Below are 24,054 nucleotides of genomic sequence, written 5' to 3'. Positions count from 1 at the left end.
AATACACATCCTTATATGACTTTCCTTTTTTTTTTTTTTTTTTTGAGCACGCCCTTATATGACTTCTTGATAAACTTTCTGTAGCAGCAGTTCTAAAACTTTATCTCATGACCACTTTACTCTCTTGAAAATTATATAGGACCCCAAAGTGCTTTTGTTTATATAGGTTATCTCACCAATATTTACCACAGTATAAATTTAAACTGAAAAATTTAAATCATTTATTCATTTGTTCACCTAAAAATAAACAGTTTATTAACACTGGAAAATAACTTGTTTTCCCCTGTTTATACATAATTGTAGGTATTGTTCTTTGAAGCTACACCAAACTCGCTAAGTGGTAGTTTCTTAAAGATTAGTTTTGAGTAGAATCTAAAACTCTATCAATTAATTTTTGTATTCTGTTACATTAAAATCCAATGGTCCATCTTGCACCTTGAATGAATCTTTTTTACCTGTGCCTGATTTTATAACATCATGTGTTGATCATTTAGAAAATATCAGTTCACTGAATTATGTAGATTTTCCAAATAATACATTCCATTATAAGATATCAAAATAGCACATTTGTAAATATTACCACCAATCTCTACATCACAGTAGCAGATACAAGTTTTCCAAAACCCTAATTTTCGCTGGAAAGCAAAAATGTTATCATTGACAATAGACACTACCAGTTGTCTTCCTTGAAAGACTCTGTTATACATTTTTTAATCTGAATAACCACAGTTTGTCGGTAAAAATGGTAGTCCATGAAAAAAGTGGCAAGTTCAGCTCGCAACTAACCACTGCCCAAGCACTCTTCCTAGAAGACAACCAGCAAACAAAATTACTTCCCTGTTCATCCACAGAAGATTAACAAGATATATACACAAGAGTCAAGAGTTAGTAAAATTAATAATTTTTGCTGCTTCACCAGGAACGTTCTTAAGTGAAAACCAAAAAGAAAATTTTTTTTTTTTTACTATGAGTGCATGGCCTGAAGGACACAATGGCTACTATAGTTAGTTGCCACAGCCTTGATTCATGCTTAGGAGCCTGCATTACTTTTGCACCAATAGAGCAAAGAGTGCAAATAACGTCTTAGTATTGTGTTAATATGAAAAGTTTTAACCTCTGGACCCCCTGAAGGGGTATAAGGCACATGTAAGGCACTACAGTGTTCTATACCAGGAATAGTTTCCTAGAAGTGAGATTACTGGGTCACTGGTATGTACATTGTAGATTCTGATAAGTTTGGCCAAAGCTCTCCAAAAAGTCTGTACCAATTTTCACTAAGGTTGCATGATCATCACTAATTAAAAATGTGAACAATTCACTTTATAAATCCTGAACTTGGGAAGCGCCATAACATATTACTATACTCGCCTGTCTAAAACCAATGCTAAAATATAACTAATGTTTCAAGGCAAAGTAAAATCCAAGTACTCAGATTATTTAGATGACGATTTCCGTTAAGAAAATCAATCTCAACTGTCAAATGCAAGTTCACTGAATAGAGAACTTTGTTCACTGTAGTCACCCATTGTTAAGGGTATTTGTGATTGAATTTCAAAGTATATGCTACTTGCACACGTCCTACATTTGCTAACAGGGTGGGTGAGCTCAGTTGATATTTTAATATAAAGTACACAGTCTGAAAAATGTCAGGCTGTGACAGTACAAACAGGACCCTAATTAATTGGCGCATGGCTGTCCCCTGTCCCAGACATCAGTCTAAGCTGACACTTAGCATTAAAACTTCACACAAAATGACTGGACGTGACCAGTGTAATATGTACTGTCGGCACTCAAATGCCAGTGACGTTCATAAAAATGTCAAAGACAACCTTTCTTGCCCCAAATGTCACATGAAACAGGGAGAGAGGAGGAGGAAAAAGCTCCATCCATGGCAAAGGAGTACTCCTGGCGTAAGGTGCAATAACTAGAAGCTGGGGGTCCTCAATTCACAAGGAATGCTGCCTCCCCCGCCTCGACTGTTCCCACATAGCTCCAAAGTGAGTATTTTCAAGTTCTACTTATGATTGAAAAGGTCAAGAATATTAGTGTCAACTAGGACCTGTGGTTTTTAACTTTGAGGGGAGCACAAACCCCTTTGAGGGTATGGTAAAAGCTCCCTGTAGATAAAGTAGTAAAAGATCCCCGCACCGCAGGGGAAGGAAGAGCCCATGCGTTAGATCAGAGCAGAATCGTGGACTGTGGATCCTGAGAAACCACTTAAATCCAACCTCCTCAGGAAGGTGGAATAGTAAAATGGCTTGTCCAAGGTCAACAGTGAGTTAGAAGGGGAATCAGGCAAAAATAACCAACTCAAAAGAGATTTTGAATAAAGCCATCCAGTGTCACCAAGTAACTTTTTCTTATACAAAGAAAGTTCCACCAGAAACTAAGAGATAACTACAGAAACAGAAGTTTTAAGTAAAACTGGAAAGAACCGACAACAAGTGCTGTGGTTCAAAAGTTCCTTAGGCATCCCGAAGCTGAAAACAGGACCAGGAAAGCTTGAAAAGCACTCACCATGTTCCACAAAAACATTGCAGTGTGGACCCCCATGCCTCGATGATTCTTTCTTCCCTGCTCCTTTGATAAAGTGCAGGGCAGGCAAACTTGGCCTTCTCTGGTCCCCAAGAACTTTTCCAGGCTGCTGCCCCATAAAGTAACGATAGGCACCCCTTTCCAGAAGAGGGTTCAAGATCTTTCAGAATTGATCAGTGAGCTTAGAAGGAAAACGATCTATATGTGGGATTTCACATTCACCGCATCTCCACAAGTCAGTAATTGAGGTCAATCACAAGACATCTTCCACAGTGAAAGGAAGCGAAGATTTTAGGTTGACATATGTAAACAGAGGAGTTCAGATTATATTCGCAGTTTATCAATTCGAAGTAATGTAATTGCTTTGTGATCCCAAAGTTTCTTGATTTTAAGTGTCTTTTACTGGCTGAGTAAGTTTCTTCCCTTTCAAGGAGAAAAACCTAAACAGAAATATTCACAGGGTATGCTGTACAAGGGTCAGTAAGGCTAAAGTCATGTCGATTTCCACACATCAAGGAAACGTTGATCGTGTTTGGATGCTCCTCCAGAACTTTTCCTGGGGAAGTCACCCAGCCCCTATCTTGGTGTCTTCATCTTCCGACAAACTTCCTGCTGCACTAGCTGCCGCTCCTGCTTCTCTACCCTGCTCTCCGGAAAAGGACACGGGTCACCCCGACTTCAGCGAGGGCTGGCCCTCCACTCAGACGAGAAGGAATGCATTGCCAGCAACTTTTAAGTCCGCTTTTTAAAAGGCCTGTGAAACCAGTCCAAGCTTTTCCTTTGCATTAAAGTTTTTGGCTGGGCTGAGACTAAGGGGGCCGTAGGTGACATTGGAAGAAGTCAGGGCATTAGAGCCTCACGGGAGCAACCTGGGGGGAAGGGGAGGCCCCTTGACAGCAGGGATGGGATTTGAATGGGGAGCTCCGAGGCCAAACCTGGGGCCGGGAGTCGGAGCAAGGAGCGGCTCGGGGGCAAGAGGGAGGCTGCCGGGACGAGGCACGGGCGGCTTACTCCGGGGGCGACGCTCCTCCACGCCTCAGGAAACGGGGTGTCCTAGGTCTGGGGAAAGAGACCACCCCGAGGGTCCCAGAGCCGGGGCGGGGCTGTAAGGGACGAAAGACTCTCGCGGCCCCGAAGGCGGGTGGCGGGCGGAGAGGGGGGAGGAGGCCCGGCTGCCTCAGCTGCTCCGAGCCTGGGGGTCTCTGCCCGAAACACCCCCTCCCCCGGCCCCGGACGTTGCTACGGCCGCCGCCGCCAGGCAGTCACATCCCCCGGGCTCCGTCGCAGGACCCGACCTCCCCCCGCAGGTAGGGGCCGTGGACAACGGAAGGGCTCCTCAGCCGCAGGACCCGGGAACCGGCTCCGGCTCCAGCGCTGTTCAGGGACGGTCACCGACCCCCGCGGCCGCCATGATGGATTACGAGCCGCTCACAACGAGGCCAGGCCCCGCCTCCGGCCCCGCCCCCAGTGACGTCCGGTGCGCGCCGCGAGGTGACCGGGACCCTCCCGGCACCGCTTTCTGGGACGCCGCCGCGCCTTTCGGCTCTAGTCTTCCTGCCCTCCGGAGCCCAGCCCCGCATGACCTGTTAAATGTATTTTTTCCGAGCGCAAGGTGAGTGGTAAGGAAGCTCCCGCCTCCCCTGTACTGCCATTGGTCCCCGAGAATCCGGGTCAGATCACTCTCCTGCATCCCATTGGCCGTTAGGGACGGTACGGCTAGAGCTCCCAGCCAACCACTTTCGGCGTAGCCCGCAGGGCGTGCTGGGAGTTGTGGTCCTGCGGCGCCAGCGCCTGTCAGCGCTCGCCGGGGACTTGCCTTCTACTCCCAGCTCCTGAGCTTCGGTCCCGCCCTCCTGGGAGCCGGTGGACTCTATCCGGCCTCGCGTAGGGCTGGCCGATGGCTCCCCTGAGCGGGTAGTTAAGACCGGCGAGGAACCAAAGCAAGGGGAAATCTGCGGATTGGATTTCCCCAGACTGGAGTTGGATTACTTCCTTGAGCCTCTTTAGGAGAGAAAATTTAGCTCGCCTCTGGAAACCGAGGTATTTGGTGACTTCACCGCCGTCCCTCACCCCCGACTTCCACCTTTACTCCAAGAAGCATAAATACTAGAACTAACGAAAAATAGACAACTGGAAAGCGTCCGACATTCTGCTAACGAATTCTTCCTTTGGAGTATCAGGAAGCTCACCCATTAAAGAAACAGCATTTAAGAACCTTTCGGAGGCAAAACCAAGCACAATCGTAGATGTTTGGGTGAGAAGGAACCTTTGAGATTAATCTCAAACTCACACAGTGATGTATGTTAACTTCTGGGGGGGGGGGGGGGAAGATTAAACAATCTAATTTCAGAGGTGTACACATATTTACATGAAAACATGTTAGCCGAGATTGTTGAGTAGGCCTACAGAGCTAGCCGATGACCCGGACACACCAAACCCACACCTGCCATAACCCATTTTATGCAGCTAAAATGTACCCTTGTCCCCAGTTCTTCACTCCATGTCTCCCCAGAGCAGTGCACCTACCTTCTCCGGATATACCCATTTCTAAGGGGATCCACTCATCACAACGCCTAGTCTATACTATGCTGTTATGCTTTTCATAAACTGTATTCTCATTTAATCCTCACTCTAGCCCAGTGAGGCATGGATTGCTTTCCCCCATATACAGATGGGGAAACCGAATGAGATGTGACTTACTCAAGGTCACTGGCCTAGTGATGTGACAAAGTCACTATTTGAGCCCAGACTGATACTGCTCCAAAGCCCTTGATTTTTCCACTGTACCATTCAGTATCAAGTAACTGTTGACTTAGTGTCAGACAGTTGATTTTTTAGAAGTTGCTACTGAGAGTAGGGGGAAACCAGTTGTATTAACGGGTGTTGTACATTCAGTTACTGAGTTGTGTATTTTAGAAATACTTTTGCTGGATTGGGAAATGGTGCTAATTTTATAGATATTGGCTTGAAGAAAAAATAGTCACTTGGAGGTACTGAATGTGAAGCATATGAAAATGTGTGCCCAAATTTAGAAGTGGAATTTATATTTAGATGTTAATTGGGTTAGCTTTGCTCTATCACTAAATAGTCTGGCTGACAGACTTGGTCCTGGCTTGTAGATCACTCTTCAAACTTCCACAACTTTGTTCCCTTTACTCACCCATTCTTATCCTGATTATCACCCTAATCTTTCTCTTTGAATTTTGCTTTTTATTCCTATCAATGCTTTCATCATTTCCTACACATCTTCATTCTTCACTCTCTAGTTTAGCTTAAAATTGAGCAATCAAATCAGAACTCTTACTAACCCACACTTCTTAAACTAATAATTCATTCACAAGCATTGTTGAGCCCCTGTGTACCACCGTCCTAGGTGCTGGGATAAAATTGAGGGGGGGACACAAACGGATTCATCCTTGTCCTCCCAGAGCAGACATGGGAGGGACAGGCAATAAGTAAAATGAGTAAAATCCAAACCAAGTATTGGTCTCAATGCTGGAAATAAAATTTCTGTACCCCATAACCTTTCACAATCAGTCCAACCCATTCTCTAAAGGGTTGCTTTATGACCCCTCTCTAGAGCTTAAACCTACTGATTCATAGTTGCTAATGAGCTTTAATGAAGTCACTTTAATTCTGTGAATGGCTTTCATTTATAAATGGGGGACATATCAAACTTTACAAGGTTATCATGAGGATCAAATGGGATCTTGTTTCCCACAAAGATTGAGACTATGCTTCCTAAAGTCTGGGTAGAAGCCAACGGCACTAGTTTTAGGTGAACCCCAAGCCCAGACTGTAATATTTTCTTCCACAGATGCACTGTATAACACTGTAGAATGATACTCTTAAGGGACTTAAAACTAGAATCCTGAGCCCAGCAAATACCTGACAGTCAGAAGTAAATAAATGTTGCCAAATTTGAACAAATCCCTTTAAGCTCATATATTCTATTAAAAGTGATTCAGTTCAGTCTAATTTTGTCCTCATGTTTATAAAGCAAAGCAACCCACAAGTTGCTACCGGGATTCAGTACCCGTGTAAAAACGTCAGCTTTTTTTTAAAAACACCTACTGGAATTACACTTAACAAGGGCACCCTCTAGTGGGCCACAGAAAGTGGATAATCACCAAAAGGTGCTTTCAGACCTTTATATATTTCCACTTAGTAGGTAATCACTATTCAGAATATACTGAATGAACAGCAGAGGCTGGCAGCTTGGGAGACCAAGTGAGAAAGATAAACTTTCAACGAACCTCCATATGGTCCTGGTCAAAACCAACCCAAACCAGGGATGCAGGCTCCCATCCTTCCCCATTCCCTTCTCTTAAGGGGCACACAACCTGGAATGTGTTTCAGAAACAACAAGGGAGCAAATCCAAAGTTGCAACATAGCCTATACAGTATTCAGTTGTCTGCAAACTCCTCAAAACAGGTGATACACTTGGGACAGAAAAAAAAAAATGAGATAAAATTTGTCTGAATAATGTTATAAAGAAAAAACATACAATTTAACAAGAAAGAGCTGAGCTATATTTCAAAACTGTCAAATGCGCCACCTTACTCCTGAAACTGTCCTAGGTTTAAATTTTACTAGGTGACCCGAGTAGATTAGTTAGGTCTCTGTCAGAAGAATTCCTATCTCCCAAGCCTTCCTTCAACTGTACTCAGCTCCCAAGTATTACACAGAACACAAGAACAGAAAGTGATGCCACATTTATAAATATAAAAAAATAGTTCACCAAACAGCACTCTCATATACTGACTTTAAAAGAATGTTTCCCAAAACCCAAATCAGGGCATCATTTTTAGATAGTCATCTGAAAAACAATGCATAGACATTCTAGCCTTTCCCACTGAGAATTTCAACAGCTTCTTTTTACCTTTTAACCCTGAATTATTGAACAGTTAATGCATTACTCCTTCAATTGTAGGAGGAAAACACCTTTTCTTTTCCCATCTCCATTTTTCTTACTTTGTTTTCATGTTTATCAGAGTACCCAAAACATTCATTCTCTTTTATCAATAATTGAACTTCTTACAAATCATCCTTGAAGGCAGGACAGATTAAGGCAGCCTGGCGGGAATATACTCGCATCTATCACTAGGAGGAACACGCAATGGGAAATAAGATTCCAACCAAGCCAAAGGCTGCTTGGTTGCTTTATTCTTCCATTTGATTCTTGGGTTAACTTTACCAACTATATTCTTCAGTGCTGTACTCGCGCTGTAGAGGAGGTGGGAATGGAGGCCAAAACAGACAATTTGGGGGTCAGGGAGGCCACGTTTTTTATACAGGCAATTTCATGGGGCATTGTGCCTGGTGAGTTGATGGTAAGTACAGGACAAAAGATTCCTTGTATTATTCCAGGATAGGAGTCCACTCGGCTGGAACACTGAGTGCTTTTAAGGCCTGAAACTACCCCTAGTACCAAAACTCTGTGGGCAACCCAAGGGGCTGGCAGTGCTGTTCACCTTCCCCCAGGCTTTGCCTTAAAACAGGAGAAAGCAGGTCTTGAGGGTGGAGGCAGCCCCTTGTAGGTAAAGTGATGAGCTCCCCAGGTCTTCACTGAGCTGCACATGGGGACCACCAAGCAAACTGTTCACTTTCAAGGACTGCTCCGGTCAGGTACACACAGTCCTGTCCTTCAGGTGCCTCTCCTTATCCCTCCTGTTCTAAAAGCCTCTGGCGTGTTTCCATCACAATTTCCTCCATTATTTCTGGCTTTAAGATGTCTTTGATCTGAAAAAGAAAGGAAAAAAGGTACTTGTTCAATCAATAAGCACACCATCAAGCCAATCCAAATGCAGAAACCAAGCATGGTTAACATGAACCTTCTGTTTTCCTTTCATGTATCAGAGGCTAAGTATTTGCAAGATATGATCTGCTAGAACCAGCTTAATAAATCAGCAAGATTCTATGGGATACAGCTGACAAGAACAAAGATGTTACTCTGGCAGTCACTAGAAAGACAGCTAAAACTTGGGATGGGCAAGATGAAGTCCAGGGGGTCGCTGTTGTAAATTAGCCCCACCTGGCACCTCCAAAGGCCCACAAATCCTTACACTGACATTAGACATTGAGAATATTACTAGCAACTCGGCGAAAGCTCTCCAGACACTCAACAAGGCTGTCCACCAGATCAGTTCACACGGATGGACATGGTTAAGGTATGTGGGAGACGTGCCTGCTGTCTGAGGAAACATGGAGCAGATGACACTTAAGGCTGCTCACAGATCAACAAGGAAAAGGGAAGCCCCGGGTAGAGTACCTGATGTGGAAGGGATGCTTCATAGCAATACAGGATACTGGTATCATACAGCAGCATTCTCTGAGTTGCCAGCGAGATGATGCAGTTCCGAAGCCGGGAGATCACCTCTCGATCAGCAAGGGAGACAGGCTACCAGGGGATGCCAAGGGGAAGGGGAGGGAAATAGAATCAGGACCAAAAGAAGCGAATGGTTACAGCAAATCCCGGGAATCATTTATAACTGAGGCAGTATCACTCTGGGACTCCAAACCAATCAAACAGCTAACTCCAAGGGAGATTAAAAAGGACGGCTTCTTCAGTGGCTCTTGGGCTATTACCCTGCAACTTTGCCATCTCTGCCAACAAAGATCAAACCAGGCGCTGATTTCATCTCTTTAGAACAAGAGAGGGCGACACAATGTCTCAATGGAAATTCAAACCAACTCAAACTATAGCAATGCGGCAGAGAGATAGAGAGCGTCCCCACCCGCCACAGAAGCACAGCCCCGACTAAGTGCCGCTCCATCCCAACAGTGACGATGGCGTTTACTCACCTCCAGGTTTGCAGTGAAGCCCCCTGCATCCTCTTCTTTGTGCTCAGGTGTTGGGTAGATCCAGACGAAGCCGTTGTTGCCCAGAATCACTGAGGCACCACATGGCAAGTCATGGAAGTGAGTCTTCTGCCGTTTCACCAGGGAGGGGGAGACCTGAACCAAAACGCCCTGACCTAGCTAAAAAAGTATATCGCAAATTCAGTCACTGTAGGGTCATCAGTGAGGTAACTTAAAAGCAGAGTACAGGATATGTCCTAGTTAGACTGGAATCAGGGTCCTTCCTGTTGATAACTGCCCCTACATGCACACACATAGTAAATACAGAGAACACTTCCGGATGCATTAAGTTGTTTACATATCCCAACAGAAGGTAACTTTCCATCCCTTCTCTACCATTTATTTTCCTTTGCAGTCGTCTTCACATTCTAATCCAGGGCTGGTGCCACAGCTGTTAGAGAAGCTGGAGCCAATGAGGACGTGGGCTCGAGCCTCCTGTGGGTCAAGGAGCATTATTCTGTTCCACCTCGACCCCAACCACCCATCCTGCCCACGAGATACGCCATTGGACAAGGCGACTGGCCTAGGCTGAGTGCAAATCCATCCCTGGTCCCGGCAGGTCAGCTCAAGGCCCACATCCCGCTGAGGGGGCGTCTATTACAGGACCCAGGCCCACGAAGGTTAGCACGTGCAGTGTAGCTGTTTCCTCTCCTGCTTCAAGGATGTGAGCATGATTGGCTGTAGCCACTCCACTGAGGACAGAGGTTTTTTGTTCCACTCAGAAAATGAGAAGGTTCACCCAGAGAAAGGCAAGAGACCGATAAATCATAATTTGTTTTGGAAAGTATGCTGTCATTAAAAAAATAAATAGCCTCCATACTGTCACCTTAAATAAGAAAAGTGGTAAAATTTCATTTAGAGGCTCAAGTGACAAGCCCATCTTTCCTAACAATAATATCCATTTTATTGACTGGACATGTGTCTAAGGGCTGAGGCCATCCTACTTCATCAGTACATGACCTCCCTTTGTTCTCAGCACAAATGCAATGCAAAGCTGCCACGCCCCTTGGGAGAGAGCAGAGACAGCAGGGCCGCAGGGCCCCGGGTCCAGGGTCATAGGGGCTCTTCTGCCAGAACAATCTCCTCCGTAGAAAAAGGGTTAAGAATTGCCATCCTTTATGATGCTACCGGCCCTTGACTGTGTGAATCAGTGTGTAGGCTGCCAGCCTGATAAGGCTTGACTTCTGGGGGGCTTTAGGTCAGAATTCCAGAGAGCACTGGGGATTGGGAAATGGATTTGAAGTCTCAGTCAGCAAATGAGAACAGCCAGAGCCCAACTTACTTTCCCGTATTTGAGGCTCCTCGTGTGCAGAGAGACAGCTCCATCAGAGAACACTGCCTGGACCTCAGCCTGGCCGGGTGATGAAGGAACAAACACTTTCACGTCACCTGCGTCCCTGGCTCCCCCCTCCATCCTTTCCTCTCATGGCCAAGAGTCCCGCCCAAAGTCGTAGACAGACCCAGAGGTCACACTGCTGTGACCTAACCTGTCCCCCTTGGCTGTCATGAATACTCTGGCATGAACACCACCTTTTCTACTCCCTCGGATAAAAGTTAACATCGCGGGTGGGGTTAATGGTGGACTCTGGGAGGGCTCACACCAAGTAGTACTTCCCAGAACTTCTGCTGCCAGTGTCCTTGTCCTCACGGTGAGACACAGCCACCCCCCGCCTCTGCAGGAGACCCTCCAACACTAGCAGATCGAGATAGCCTGATCCACCAGAGGGCAGACAGCAGAAGCAAGAAGAACTACAATCCTGCAGCCTGTGGAACAAAAACCACATTCACAGACAAGATGAAAAAGCAGAGGGCAATGTACCAGATTAAGGAACAAGATAAAACCTCAGAAAAACAATTAAATGAAGTGGAGACAGGCAACCTTCCATAAAAAGAATTCAGAATAATGATAGTGAAGATGATCCAGGACTTCAGAAAAAGAATGGAGGCAAAGATCGAGAAGATGCAAGAAATGTTTAACAAAGACCTAGAAGAATTAAAGAACAAACACACAGAGATGAACTATACAATAACTGAAATGAAAATACACTAGAAGGGATTAATAGCAGAATAACTGAGGCAGAAGAACGGATAAGTGACCTGGAAGACAGAATGGTGGAATTCACTGCTGCGGAACAGAATAAAGAAAAAAGAATGAAAAGAAATGAAGACAGCCTAAGAGACCTCTGGGACAACATTAAATGCACCAACATTCGCATTATAGGGGTCCCAGAAGGAGAAGAGAGAGAGAAAGGACCCGAGAAAATATCTGAGGAGATTATAGTCGAAAACTTCCCTAAGGTGGGAAAGGAAATAGCCACCCAAGTCCAGGAAGCGCAGAGAGTCCCAGGCAAGATAAACCCAAGGAGAAACACGCCGAGACACACAGTAACCAAATTGACAAGAATTAAAGACAAAGAAAAATTATTGAAAGCAACAAGGGAAAAATGACAAATAACATACAAGGGAACTCCCATAAGGTTTACAGCTGATTTCTCAGCAGAAACTCTACAAGCCAGAAGGGAATGGCATGACGTACTTAAAGTGATGAAAGGGAAGAAACTACAACCAAGATTACTCTACCCAGCAAGGATCTCACTCAGATTCGATGGAGAAATCAAAGCTAAGAGAATTCCGCACCACCAAACCAGCTCTACAACAAATGCTAAAGGAACTTCTCTAAGTGGGAAACACAAGAGAAGAAAAGGACCTACAAAAACAAACCCAAAACAATTAAGAAAATGGTCATAGGAACATACATATCGATAATTACCTTAAACGTGAATGGATTAAATGCTCCAACCAAGACACAGGCTTGCTGAATGGATACAAAAACAAGACCCATCTATATGCTGTCTACAAGAGACCCACTTCAGACCTAGGGACACATACAGACTGAAAGTGAGGGGATGGAAAAAGGTATTCCATGCAAATGGAAATCAAAAGAAAGCTGGAGTAGCAATACTCATATCAGATAAAATAGACTTTAAAATAAAGAATGTTACAAGAGACAAGGAAGGACACTACATAATGATCAAGGGATCAGTCCAAGAAGAAGATATAACAATTATAAATATATATGCACCCAACATAGGAGCACCTCAATACATAAGGCAACTGCTAACAGCTATAAAAGAGGAAATCGACAGTAGCACAGTAATACTGGGGGACTTTAACACCTCACTTACACCAATGGACAGATCATCCAGACAGAAAATTAAAAAGGAAACATAAGCTTTAAATGACACAACAGATCAGATAGATTTAATTGACGTTTATAGGACATTCCATTCATAAACAGCAGATTACACTTTCTTCTCAAGTGAGCACGGAACATTCTCCAGGATAGATCACATCTTGGGCCACAAATCAAGCCTCAGTAAATTTAAGAAAATTGAAATCATATCAAGCATCTTTTCTGACCACAACGCTATGAGATTAGAAATCAATTACAGGGAAAAAACGTGAAAAACACAAACACATGGAGGCTAAACAATACGTTACTAAATAACCAAGAGATCACTGAAGAAATCAAAGAGGAAATCAAAATATACCTAGAGACAAATGACAATGAAAACACGACGATCCAAAACCTATGGGATGCAGCAAAAGCAGTTCTAAGAGGGAAGTTTATAGCAATACAATCCTACCTCAAGAAACAAGAAAAATCTCAAACAATCTAACCTTACACCTAAAGGATCTAGAGAAAGAAGAACAAACAAAACCCAAAGTTAGCAGAAGGAAGGAAATCATAAAGATCAGAGCAGACATAAGTGAAATAGAAACAAAGAAAACAATAGCAAAGATCAATAAAACTAAAAGCTGGTTCTTTGAGAAGATAAACAAAATTGATAAACCATATGCCAGACTCATCAAGAAAAAGAGAGGACTCAAATCAATAAAATTAGAAATGAAAAAGGAGAAGTAACAACTGACACTGCAGAAATACAAAGCATCCTAAGAGACTACTACAAGCAACTCTATGCCAATAAAGTGGACAACCTGGAAGAAATGGACAAATTCTTAGAAAGGTATAGCCTTCCAAGACTGAACCAGGAAGAAATAGAAAATATGAACAGACCAATCACAAGTAATGAAATTGAGACTGTGATTAAAAATCTTCCAACAAACAAAAGTCCAGGACCAAATGGCTTCACAGGTGAATTCTATCAAACATTTACAGAAGAGCTTACACCCATCCTTCTCAAACTCTTCCAAAAAATTGCAGAGGAAGGAACACTCCCAAACTCATTTTATGAGGCCACCATCACCCTGATACCAAAACCAGACAAAGATACTACAAAAAAAGAAAATTACAGACCAATATCACTCATGAATATAGATGCAAAAATCCTCAACAAAATACTAGCAAACAAAATGCAACAACACATTAAAAGGATCATACACCATGATCAAGTGGGATTTATCCCAGGGATGCAAGGATTCTTCAATATACATGAATCAATCAATGTGATACACCATATTAACAAATTGAAGAAAAACCATATGACCATCTCAATAGATGCAGAAAAAGTTTTTGACAAAATTCAATACCCATTTATGATTAAAAACTCTCCAGAAAGTGGGCATAGAGGGAACCTACCTCAACATAATGAAGGTCATATACGACAAACCCACAGCAAACATCATTCTCAATGGTGAAAAACTGAAAGCATTTCCTCTAAGATCAGGAACAAGACAAGGATGTCCACTCTCACCACTATTATTCAACATAATTTTGGAAGTCCTAGCCATGGCCATCAGAGAAGAAAAAGAAATAAAAGGAATACAAATTGGAAAAGAAAAAGTAAAACTGTCACTGTTTGCAGATGCCATGATACTATACATAGAGAATCCTAACGATGCCACCAGAAAACTACTAGAGCTAATCAATGAATTTGGTAAAGTTGCAGGATACAAAATTAATGCACAGAAATCTCTTGCATTCCTGTACACTAATGATGAAAAATCTGAAAGAGAAATTAAGGAAACACTCCCATTTACCACTGCAACAAAAAGAATAAAATACCTAGGAATAAACCTACCTAGGGAGACAAAAGATCTGTATGCAGAAAACTGTAAGACACTGATAAAAGAGATTAAAGATGATACAAACAGATAGAGAGATATACCATGTTCTTGGATTGGAAGAATCAATATTGTGAAAATGACTATACTACCCAAAGCAATCTACAGATTCAATGCAATCCCTATCAAATTACCAGTGGCATTTTTTACAGAACTAGCACAAAAAGTCTTAAAATTTGTACGGAGACACAAAAGACCCCGAATAGCCAAAGCAGTCTTGAGGGAAAAAAACGGAGCTGGAGGAATCAGACTCCCTGACTTCAGACTATACTACAAAGCTACAGTAATCAAGACAATATGGTACTGGCACAAAAACAGAAATATAGATCAATGGAACAGGATAGAAAGCCCAGAGATAAACCCACACACCTATGGTCGACTAATCTATGACAAAGGAGGCAAGGATATACAATGGAGAAACAACAGTCTCTTCAATAAGTGGTGCTGGGAAAACTGGACAGCTACATGTAAAAGAGTGAAATTAGAACACTCCCTAACAACATACACAAAAAAAAACTCAAAATGGATTAAAGACCTAAATGTAAGACCGGACACTATAAAACTCTTAGAGGAAAACATAGGAAGAACACTCTTTGACATAACTCACAGCAAGATCTTTTTTGATCCACCTCCTAGAGTAATGGAAATAAAAACAAAAATAAACAAATGGGACCTAATGAAACTTAAAAGCTTTTGCACAGCAAAGGAAACTACAAACAAGACGAAAAGACAACCCTCAGAATGGGAGAAAATATTTGCAAACGAATCAACGGACAAAGGATTAATCTCCAAAATATATAAACAGCTCATGCAGCTCAATATTCAAGAAACAAACAACCCAATCCAAAAATGGGCAGAAGACCTAAACAGACATTTCTCCAAAGAAGACATACAGATGGCCAAGAAGCACATGAAAAGCTGCTCAACATCACTAATTATTAGAGAAATGCAAATCAAAACTACAATGAGATATCACCTCACACCAGTTAGAATGGGCATCATCAGAAAATCTACAAACAACAAATGCTGGAGAGAGTGTGGAGAAAAGGGAACCCTCTTGCACTGTTGGTGGGAATGTAAATTGATACAGCCACTATGGAGAACAGTATGGAGGTTCCTTAAAAAACTAAAAATAGAATTACCATATGACCCAGCAATCCCACTACTGGGCATATACCCAGAGAAAACCATAATTCAAAAAGACACATGCACCCCAATGTTCATTGCAGCACTATTTACAATAGCCAGGACACGGAACCTAAATGCCCATCAACAGATGAGTGGATAAAGAAGATGTGGTACATATATACAATGGAATATTACTCAGCTATAAAAAGGAACGAAACTGGGTCATTTGTAGAGACGTGGATGGATCTAGAGACTGTCATACAGAGTGAAGTAAGTCAGAAAGAGAAAAACAAATATATTAACGCATGTATGTGGAACCTAGAAAAACGGTACAGATGAACCGGTTTGCAGGGCAGAAATTGAGACACAGATGTAGAGAACAAACGTATGCACACCAAGGGGGGAAAGCGGCGAGGGGGTGGGGGTGGTGGTGGGATGAATTGGGAGATTGGGATTGACATGTATACACTGATGTGTATAAAATTGATGACTGATTTAAAAAAAAAATTGATGACTAATAAGAACCTGCTGTATAAAAAAATTAATTTCAAAAATTCAAATAAATAAATAAATAAACAAAAATATAGATCAGTGGCTTTCAAACTTTTCTTTATACAACCCACAGTAAGAAGCATATTTTACTCAGAGTACATGTATCTGTGTTTGTGTAAGCAACTGAAACAAAAGTTTTACCAAACAATATCTTTCTTATAGTTTCATTAAAAAAAAAAAAAAAGTTAACATCGCTAAGAAAATTTGAGCTAGCTTAAAGCACGGGCCACCGTAAGTTACAAGACCCAAAGACATGCCTGAGCAGCAGCAGGTCCGAACAAGAGCTGGAGGGTCAGCTGGGTTAAGGAGACAGAGAAAGGCTGTAGCAGAGCCCTTCACACCCAGTCAAAGACTCTGATCCCTGCCAGGATTACATGTTTCTCGTGTGGGAGACCTACAGTTTAAGCCCCAATTGCCAGCTCCACAGCAAACATAAAGATGCTGGAATGCAAGGTACAGGATACACTGATAAGGTCCCCTTCCTGCAAGAAACCTCTCATCGCCAGCTCATCTTTTGCAGATCTTCTCCTCTGAAATACACAAAGAGATGGCCACGTTATGGAAGTCAGATCCTAAAGGAAGATCTCTCTCCATCCATCTCTTCTTTCTCTTTCACTTCCTCCCGAGATCTCTGAAGGCAGCCACAATGTTCACACACCAGAGTAGGTAACCTGTACCACTGAAGGAAGACAAAGTGACAACCACTACTTTCCGTCTTACAGACCTTCCCACGGCTCCTCTTCTCCTTCCTCTGAATAATATTCAAACTCCTTACGTGATATTCAAAACCCTCCCAATCTAGACCAGGCCCCTTTTCCGCGCTTACCTTCTGTAGAGGCCCTCCACGCTCCAGCAGAACCAGACTACCTCCAGCTTGACTGTATCTTTGCTCACACATTTCCCTTTATCTCAGATTCCCTGAACTCATCATTAAAATTCTACCCATCCTTCAAGGATCAACTCCAACACTCATCTTTCCTATGAGCTTCTCTCCGGGAACTTAATCACTCCTTTTGTACAATCACACGCTTGTTTATTCTTGGACTGCCGGGTATTCAGACCAGTTATTTCATATCCCCTGCTAGTCTAAGCTCTTTCAGGAACTCAGTCGTGCCTCCTGGATCTTGGCATTCTCCAGAGAGCCTAGCACAGTGAGCCTCTCTATAGATAGATGCTGGCCTGAAGGTAAAGCTGAACCACTGCATTTTATAAAAGGAGGCAGCTTAGGTCCTGTGGTTGTCTGGAATAATCAAACGCTACTCAATTCATGAAAAGCTAATCTAAACACAACTTTTCAAGGAACACTTTCACTGAGCAAAGCTGATACACCCAGAAAAGGAAAATTATTAGCACCAAGCATCTGAGAGCTTCTCTCAACTCTCTTTTGGGATCGCTCCCCATGGACATTCCAGATCCTACCATATGCCAGTTGCTGCCTAAGTTGGGAGGCCTGGGCCAAGTGAAAAGCCTACATGTACATCAAGGTAGCAAACTGCCTTGTAAAAGTGGCAACCTCAGGGTAAAGCGAAGTTCTCTGGTGGAGCAAAGGACCCCAGAGCTCTCGCCAGCAAACTATACAGTCCCAGCCAGAGACCCTTACCAGCTCTCCTCCGGGAAGGTTCATGGATGAGAGAAGCAAGACTGAATCCAGCCTGGAGTTGGTCTCCACCTTCCACCTCTTCTGTTGAACCTACAAACAAAGAAACCCCACACCTGGACACATACTCCAGGGGCCAGAGCTCACACTGTAAATGACCAATAATTCCAAATGTAACAAACTGTTGACATCAAAGGTCACATGAGAGCCAAACACAACGAATGCCTAGTTAGCATAAATGCATGTAGAATGACTATGCTATTCATTAGATCACCAGCCTGCTTTTACTTTGTAAAAACCAATCAGATAGACTTTACCTCTGTGATTCTCCCCACTACAATGTCTCCCACTTCACCATGGTATCTGAAAGATAAAACAGAAGGTCCTCCATCAGTGAAAAGACTTCATTACAAGACCAAGTTACCATTTGAGATTTTAGTTAAACAGGGATGAAGGCCTTGATGAGGCACCACATTTAGTAAATTCACATAACTATGCTGGTTGGACTTATTCTCAGGAACTGATAACTTCAAACGTCCTATATGTACAAAGTCTCCATTAACTAACTATTCTTAAACCATTTATTGCAAATAGTTCATTAAGCCTGAAACCCCTATTTTCTTAATTACATGAAAGTGAGGGACTTCCCCTGCGGTCCAGTGGTTAAGACTCTGCCCTCCAATGCAGGAGGCCTGGTCGGGGAACTAAGATCCCACATGCCGTGGGGTGCGGCCAAAAACTTAAAACAATAAATAAATAAATAAAAAGAAAATGATAAGCATGGAATCTTTTCTGGGGGGCTCTGGAACACAGACGGGTTCTGCATCAGCCAGAGGAGGAGAAAGGAAACTGAGACAGGACACTGCCCAAACCAGTCTGCTCACCGTGCCCCCACCCACTGGCTGCCTGTCTCAGGCCCCTTTGCTAGTTCCTCATCCCAATTCTAATGAGGACGTGTTCCATGCCGAAGGCGCGCAGTCCTTGGACCTCTTCTCTTTTCAGCCCATGCTCACTTGGTGAGCTCATCCAGCCTAATGGCTTTAAATACCACTAATGAGTACACCATTCCCCTCAATTCCAGACTCTAGTCAACTGCTGGCTACCCAGCACCTCCATTTACGTGACTAATAGGAATTTGCAAAAGTAACACACCTACAACAAAGCTTTCCACCAGCCCCCTTCACTCCCCCATAGCAAACTGAAACTCTCCCAGTTGTCACGAGCTCAGGAAATGGCAACTCCACCCCTCCAGTGGCTCAAGCCACAATCCTTGGAGGAACCCTTGATCTCTCTCAATCTCTCGCTCTCTGTCTCTCTCTCTCATGCTCCAGGACAAGTCCAGCAGCAGATCCTACTACCTCGACCTTTACGATATAGGCAGAAAATAAAAGGCATCCAAATTGGAAAGGAAGAATATCTCTTCTCTATATTGGACCATGGTCCTATATAGAGAAAATGCCAAGGAATATAAAATCCAACACATTTTCATGATTAAAAAACCACTCAGAACACAAAACATACTCAAAACAGTACATTAATCTGTCTCCCTAACCCTGCCCCTATCCCCCCACCTCCCCGGCCGCCCACAGCAGCCAGAGTGATTTTATTAAAACAGAAGTCAGATCATGTCCCTCCTCTGCTCCACCTCCTCCAGTGGCTTCCTAGATTACAGAGTGGAAGTCGAAAATGTTTATTGTGGCTACAAGGCAGACAAACTGCCCACCTCACCTCTCTGCCTGCATCTGCTCCTACCCCTCGCCTGCTCACTCTGTTCCAACCCCACTGGCTTACATTCTGGGGCTGACCTTCACTGAGCCCTTCTAGGTAGGAGGCTCTGTGTAAGTACTTTACATGCACTGTTTCAATGAATTCCATTGAAAATTCTACAAGGTAGGTCATGCTAGGTCTCATTTTGCAGAGGAGGGAACCAAAGTTTGGAGAGGTCAGGTAACACAGGGAAACCTTTGAAGCCCGCGCTTACCTGTAGTCATCTATACCCTTCCTATAGCCATGTTCCCAAAATCCCAGACCTACAGAACGACAGAGCAGGCCGGGATCGGGGTGGAGGGTATGTCGTGGCAGAAGACCTGGCTGTGCAACTCGGATGCCACAAGAGAATACACACCTTTTGTTCTCACCTGGTTTTCAAAGCTTTCACACAGACCAACTTGTTTACTCTCTCCACAGAGCCAGCCACAGATGCAATGAGCTTCTCTTCCCCCATATAGGTCCCATGGCCCCTGTTGCACCAGGAAGATACAAAGAATACCAGGGTAACACTTGAGGTGACCTCTCGCATCAAGACCAGTGTGTTCCTCAAACCTAACAGACTTCTCCTGCCCTTAAAGGCAGGCTTTTGCCCTGGTTGCCATCTATTCCTAAACCACTCCTTCTTTAGACAGCGACGTGGACATCTCCCTCATTCTACTCAAGTCTACTCAAATGTCACTTTCTCCACCAGGCCTTCCTTGACTATCCCATTTATAATAGTCACTCACCCTGCTGCTGCCACCACTACCATATCCCAACTACGCTCCACTCACCCTGCCTGGCTTTTAAGTTTTTCTATTGCATTTATCGCCAAACATTCTGAATAACGTATTTGCTTGTCGTGCTTATTGTTTGTTATCTGTCTCTCCCAAGTAGAATATAAACTTCACCAGGACATTGACTTCCACTTTGTTCACTGTTGTACCCCAAGCACACATATACTGAATGCATGAATAAAGGACTGAATCTTAAGATTTCCTGGGATCCAATAACCCCAAACTAAGAGGTTAAAGGGCAACGGTATAAATGCTGTACCTCTCCTGTATGTACAAGTGTACCCCCCCCCCCAAAAAAAGGCTGAGATAACCACTAGTGCTTCTCTATGATGGTGACAGAACGGTGAGTTTTGCTTCTTTTCGTAATCATTACCTAATTTAATCCTCACAACCTTATCGAATCGTTAATGTTATTATCACTAGTTTACAGATGAGGAAACCGGCCTCGGAGAGACAATACAGCCAATAATATTGTGATGGCAGCAGGACTGGGGCTCCAGCTGTCCAACTCAAGGGCCTGCCCTCTTAACGACAACATACGGTACCGCCCTCAGATTCAAAGGTGGAGATTTGGGTGCATATAGCAATGTATTTGTACGCCCTAAGCCCAAACAATGACTCGTTCCAAAACCGTGCCCCTGGCTAGGAGACGACGCTGAGGGATAAGGGCGCCAAGTCAAAAACGCCCACCGCCTCCCCGCCTAAAACTGTTAAGAGGCCCCAGCTCCTAACCCACCCCAGTTTTCCAAGTCCTCAACGAGGAAGGCTCGGGATCTGGGCCTCAGGCAGAGGACCCACGAGTCGCGGCCACCAGAGGTCAAGAGAGGAAGGTTTCGGGAGACTGGGGCAAATGCAGACGAGGAAACACAAGATGCAGGGGGTAAGAAGTCCGAAGCCTAGAAAACGAGGCGACTGAGATGCTCAGCAGATGTGCCCCGGGTACCACGGGAACTTAGATGCAAGAGAGCACAGGCCCGGGTTTCACGTGGAGAGCAATGTAGCCGCCCCTTGTGGCCCAGAGTCCCCCACGACCCCACGTACCGCATGAAGCCTGTGTCCGTGGTGATCGTGTCCCCCGGCACTACCAGGTGTTTCTTCGTCTCACGGCCCAGGCTCTCGCTAAGAGGCTTGCGAGCCACGGGAAGCCTCATCTCCATCGCCATCTTGACGTCAATAACCTGCGCAGGCGCAGCCCGACTCGGAGTCGCAATATCCGCCTCCGCAATTCCCGCCCTTCGCTCTTTGGGGCGGGGCGGGGCGGGGTCTCAGAGCAGCCGCCAATGGGAACTCACGGTCTGGCTGCCATATTGACTATTGTCAACCATTAGGTTAACATGAAGGGAAGGAAGGAGTCGAGTTGCCATTTTTATTATTGGCAAGGCTGCCTTTGTGGAGTAATAAAAATCTCAAGCTGTATGATGTATTGACTTTTCACCAAAGCTCTCTTGTACTCGTCATCCCAGTTATTGTTTTACAGGGTTAGAGATAATTGAGAAATGGGCCTCAGAGTTTCCTTCCAACTCTAAGCTGCTAAAATCTAATTTTGGGAGGGCTTCCCTGGTGGCTCAGTGGTTAAGAATCCACCTGCCTAATGCAGGGGGATGCAGATTTGAGCCCTGGTCCTGGAAGATCCCACATGCCGCAGAGCAACTAAGCCCATGTGTCACAACTACTGAGCCCATGTGTTGCAATTACTGAAGCCCGTGAACCTAGAGCCTGTGCTCCGCAACAAAGAGAAGCCACCGCAATGCGAAGCCTGTACACAACAGTGAAGCTTGTTGCTATTAGAGAAAGCCCGCGGGCAGTAACGAAGACCCAACAAGGCCAAAAATAAATTAATTAATTAATTTTTAAAAAGTCCTTATCTTTAAACGAAGACCCAAGGCGGCCAAAAATTAATTAATTAATTAATTTTTAAGAAGTGCTTATCTTAAAAAAAAAAATCTAATTTTTTGGGTATGAGATTGCCCAGGAGGATCAGGAGGTGGGATATACAGAAAACACCATTTGGACAGAGAGAAGAGCCCCTTTTCATACTGTTACTAGTGGCCCCTGTGTTCTACATACTGCTGCCTCGTGGGCGCTGATTCAGCACCAACCATCACCTACACCCCCAAACAATGCTCCAGGTGCTGTTTCCATTCTTTCTTAAGTGAGCTGATTTCCCTAGTATTTCTTTTGAAAAAACAAGGAACCATCTAAGAAGACATTCAAACCTTGCCAGAAGGGTGTATTTGGCAGGGAGGACAAATGCACACATAATACGAAGATCTTTGCTTGTATTTACTCATGCAGTGAATTGAGCCAGGAGCTGTTCTAAGGGTTCCATGATGAACAGATAGATGGATGTGTGGCTTTATCTCTGGGCCAAGAGCATTTCCCTCGTTTCTCTCCCTGCTTCCCACTACCCTCTCCTTCACCTTTCCCCTGCATGGTTTATAGCATCCACAACAGACTGAGTTTCAACCTCAGGGAATTGGAGATGATAATTCTTCATGCACAGAGACTCTAAAGAGGATTCAATGAAATAACTTGTGTCAGCACCACACACTGAGCCCAGTAAATCAGGTCTGCTGCCTCCTGAAGGTCAAACAGACCTCCTGAAGGTCCAACAGGGAGAAGACAGCTATCTGAACCAGGAGGTGAGCTCTCACCAGACACTGAATCCGCCACTACACTAAGACAGATCCATAATCCCAACGTTGTGACAAGCTCCCTAAACGTAAGTGCTGTGAGAATGGGAGGGGTTAACGTTATGTCCATCCCTCCTTGAAACTGAATGATGTCAAGACTATACCCCAGCCTTGGTCTAGGGACACTGGGCCAGGAGCGTTTCAAGAAGGGTGTATTTGGCAGGGAGGACAAGCGCACACATAATACGAAGATCTTCGCTTGTATTTACTCATACAGTGAATTGAGCCAGGAATTGTCTGGAGATTGATAAATCTCCAAAAGGACAGCATTTCTTTCACCTAAGCACGGCTCACAACTACACTTGTCAAGAAAGCCAACCCTGTGAGACAGTCAATGGTATAAATTCTAATGCCCCACAGGTCATGGATAAGTGGACAGGCCAGACGCTTGCCCTCCTCCTTGCCTGGAGGAAGGGGCTAGAGCCAAGAAAGCATGAGAAGGGTCCATATGTGGAGTCTGGCCTCAGCCAGAAGAGGGCGCTGCTGTCCTTTGAACCAGCATAGCTCAGTCCGCTAGGCAGCTAGGCCTGGGAGTGCCCCTAGACCAAGGCTGGGGTGTAGTCTTGACATCATTCAGTTTCAAGGAGGGATGGACATAACGTTAACCCCTCCCATTCTCACAGCACTTACGTTTAGGGAGCTTGTCACAACGTTGGGATTATGGATCTGTCTTAGTGTAGTGGCGGATTCAGTGTCTGGTGAGGGCTCACTTCCTGGTTCAGATAGCTGTCTTCTCCCTGTGTCCCCACATGGTGGGAGGGGCTGGGGGCTCTCTGGGGCCTCTTTTATAAGGCACTAATCCAATTCATGGAGGCTCCACCCTCATGACCTAATCACCTCCCAAAGGTCCCACCTCCTACTACCATCACCTTGGGGTTAGGATTTCAATATATGAACTTGGGGGGAGGGACATAAACATTCAGTCCATTGTAGGTACCTTTTTAAAGAGGAGGAAACCGAGGCCCCAAAAGGACTAGAATTCATACAGCAGTTGGTAACAGGGCCATGTTCCTTCAGACTGCACCTGCTTTACGCTAGAGCCCGCACGTCCTGAGG

General features: G+C 44.3%; 3 protein-coding genes across 5 annotated transcripts in view; all 3 read right to left on the bottom strand.

Annotated features, from left to right (window-relative positions):
• Positions 1 to 3,246, bottom strand: part of ABL1 (ABL proto-oncogene 1, non-receptor tyrosine kinase) — a 133,665-nt gene extending 130,419 nt beyond the window's left edge. The window contains exon 1 of the mRNA XM_059925843.1: positions 2,518 to 3,246. Within this exon, the coding sequence (XP_059781826.1) occupies positions 2,518 to 2,653 (136 nt within the window). The 5' untranslated portion in view covers positions 2,654 to 3,246. The remainder of the gene's footprint in view (positions 1 to 2,517) is intronic.
• A 19-nt stretch (positions 3,247 to 3,265) lies between these two features.
• Positions 3,266 to 4,132, bottom strand: LOC132367449 (uncharacterized). Its single transcript, XM_059925846.1, has one exon. It carries the CDS (start codon positions 3,364 to 3,366, stop codon positions 3,268 to 3,270), a length of 99 nt encoding a protein of 32 aa, XP_059781829.1. The 5' UTR covers positions 3,367 to 4,132; the 3' UTR covers positions 3,266 to 3,267.
• Positions 4,133 to 7,539: 3,407 nt separating this feature from the next.
• EXOSC2 (exosome component 2) lies at positions 7,540 to 21,475 on the bottom strand. 3 transcript variants are annotated; one of them, XM_059925840.1, is made up of 9 exons: positions 21,347 to 21,475; positions 19,898 to 19,999; positions 18,077 to 18,122; positions 17,763 to 17,852; positions 16,627 to 16,692; positions 10,680 to 10,748; positions 9,341 to 9,517; positions 8,808 to 8,936; positions 7,540 to 8,278 (listed from the first exon to the last, which is right to left on the bottom strand). In XM_059925840.1, exons 1-9 carry the CDS (start codon positions 21,466 to 21,468, stop codon positions 8,198 to 8,200), a joined length of 882 nt encoding a protein of 293 aa, XP_059781823.1. In that variant the 5' UTR covers positions 21,469 to 21,475; the 3' UTR covers positions 7,540 to 8,197. The 3 variants fall into 3 exon arrangements, with proteins under 3 accessions (XP_059781823.1, XP_059781824.1, XP_059781825.1); XM_059925841.1 differs by lacking the exon at positions 19,898 to 19,999; XM_059925842.1 differs by lacking the exons at positions 10,680 to 10,748; positions 16,627 to 16,692.
• Positions 21,476 to 24,054: the final 2,579 nt, after the last annotated feature.

Source organism: Balaenoptera ricei, chromosome 6 (assembly GCF_028023285.1).
Source record: "Balaenoptera ricei isolate mBalRic1 chromosome 6, mBalRic1.hap2, whole genome shotgun sequence".
NCBI lineage: Eukaryota > Metazoa > Chordata > Mammalia > Artiodactyla > Balaenopteridae > Balaenoptera > Balaenoptera ricei.
The sequence above is the reverse complement of the archived record's forward strand: the minus strand, read 5'-3'. Positions and strand labels throughout refer to the sequence as shown.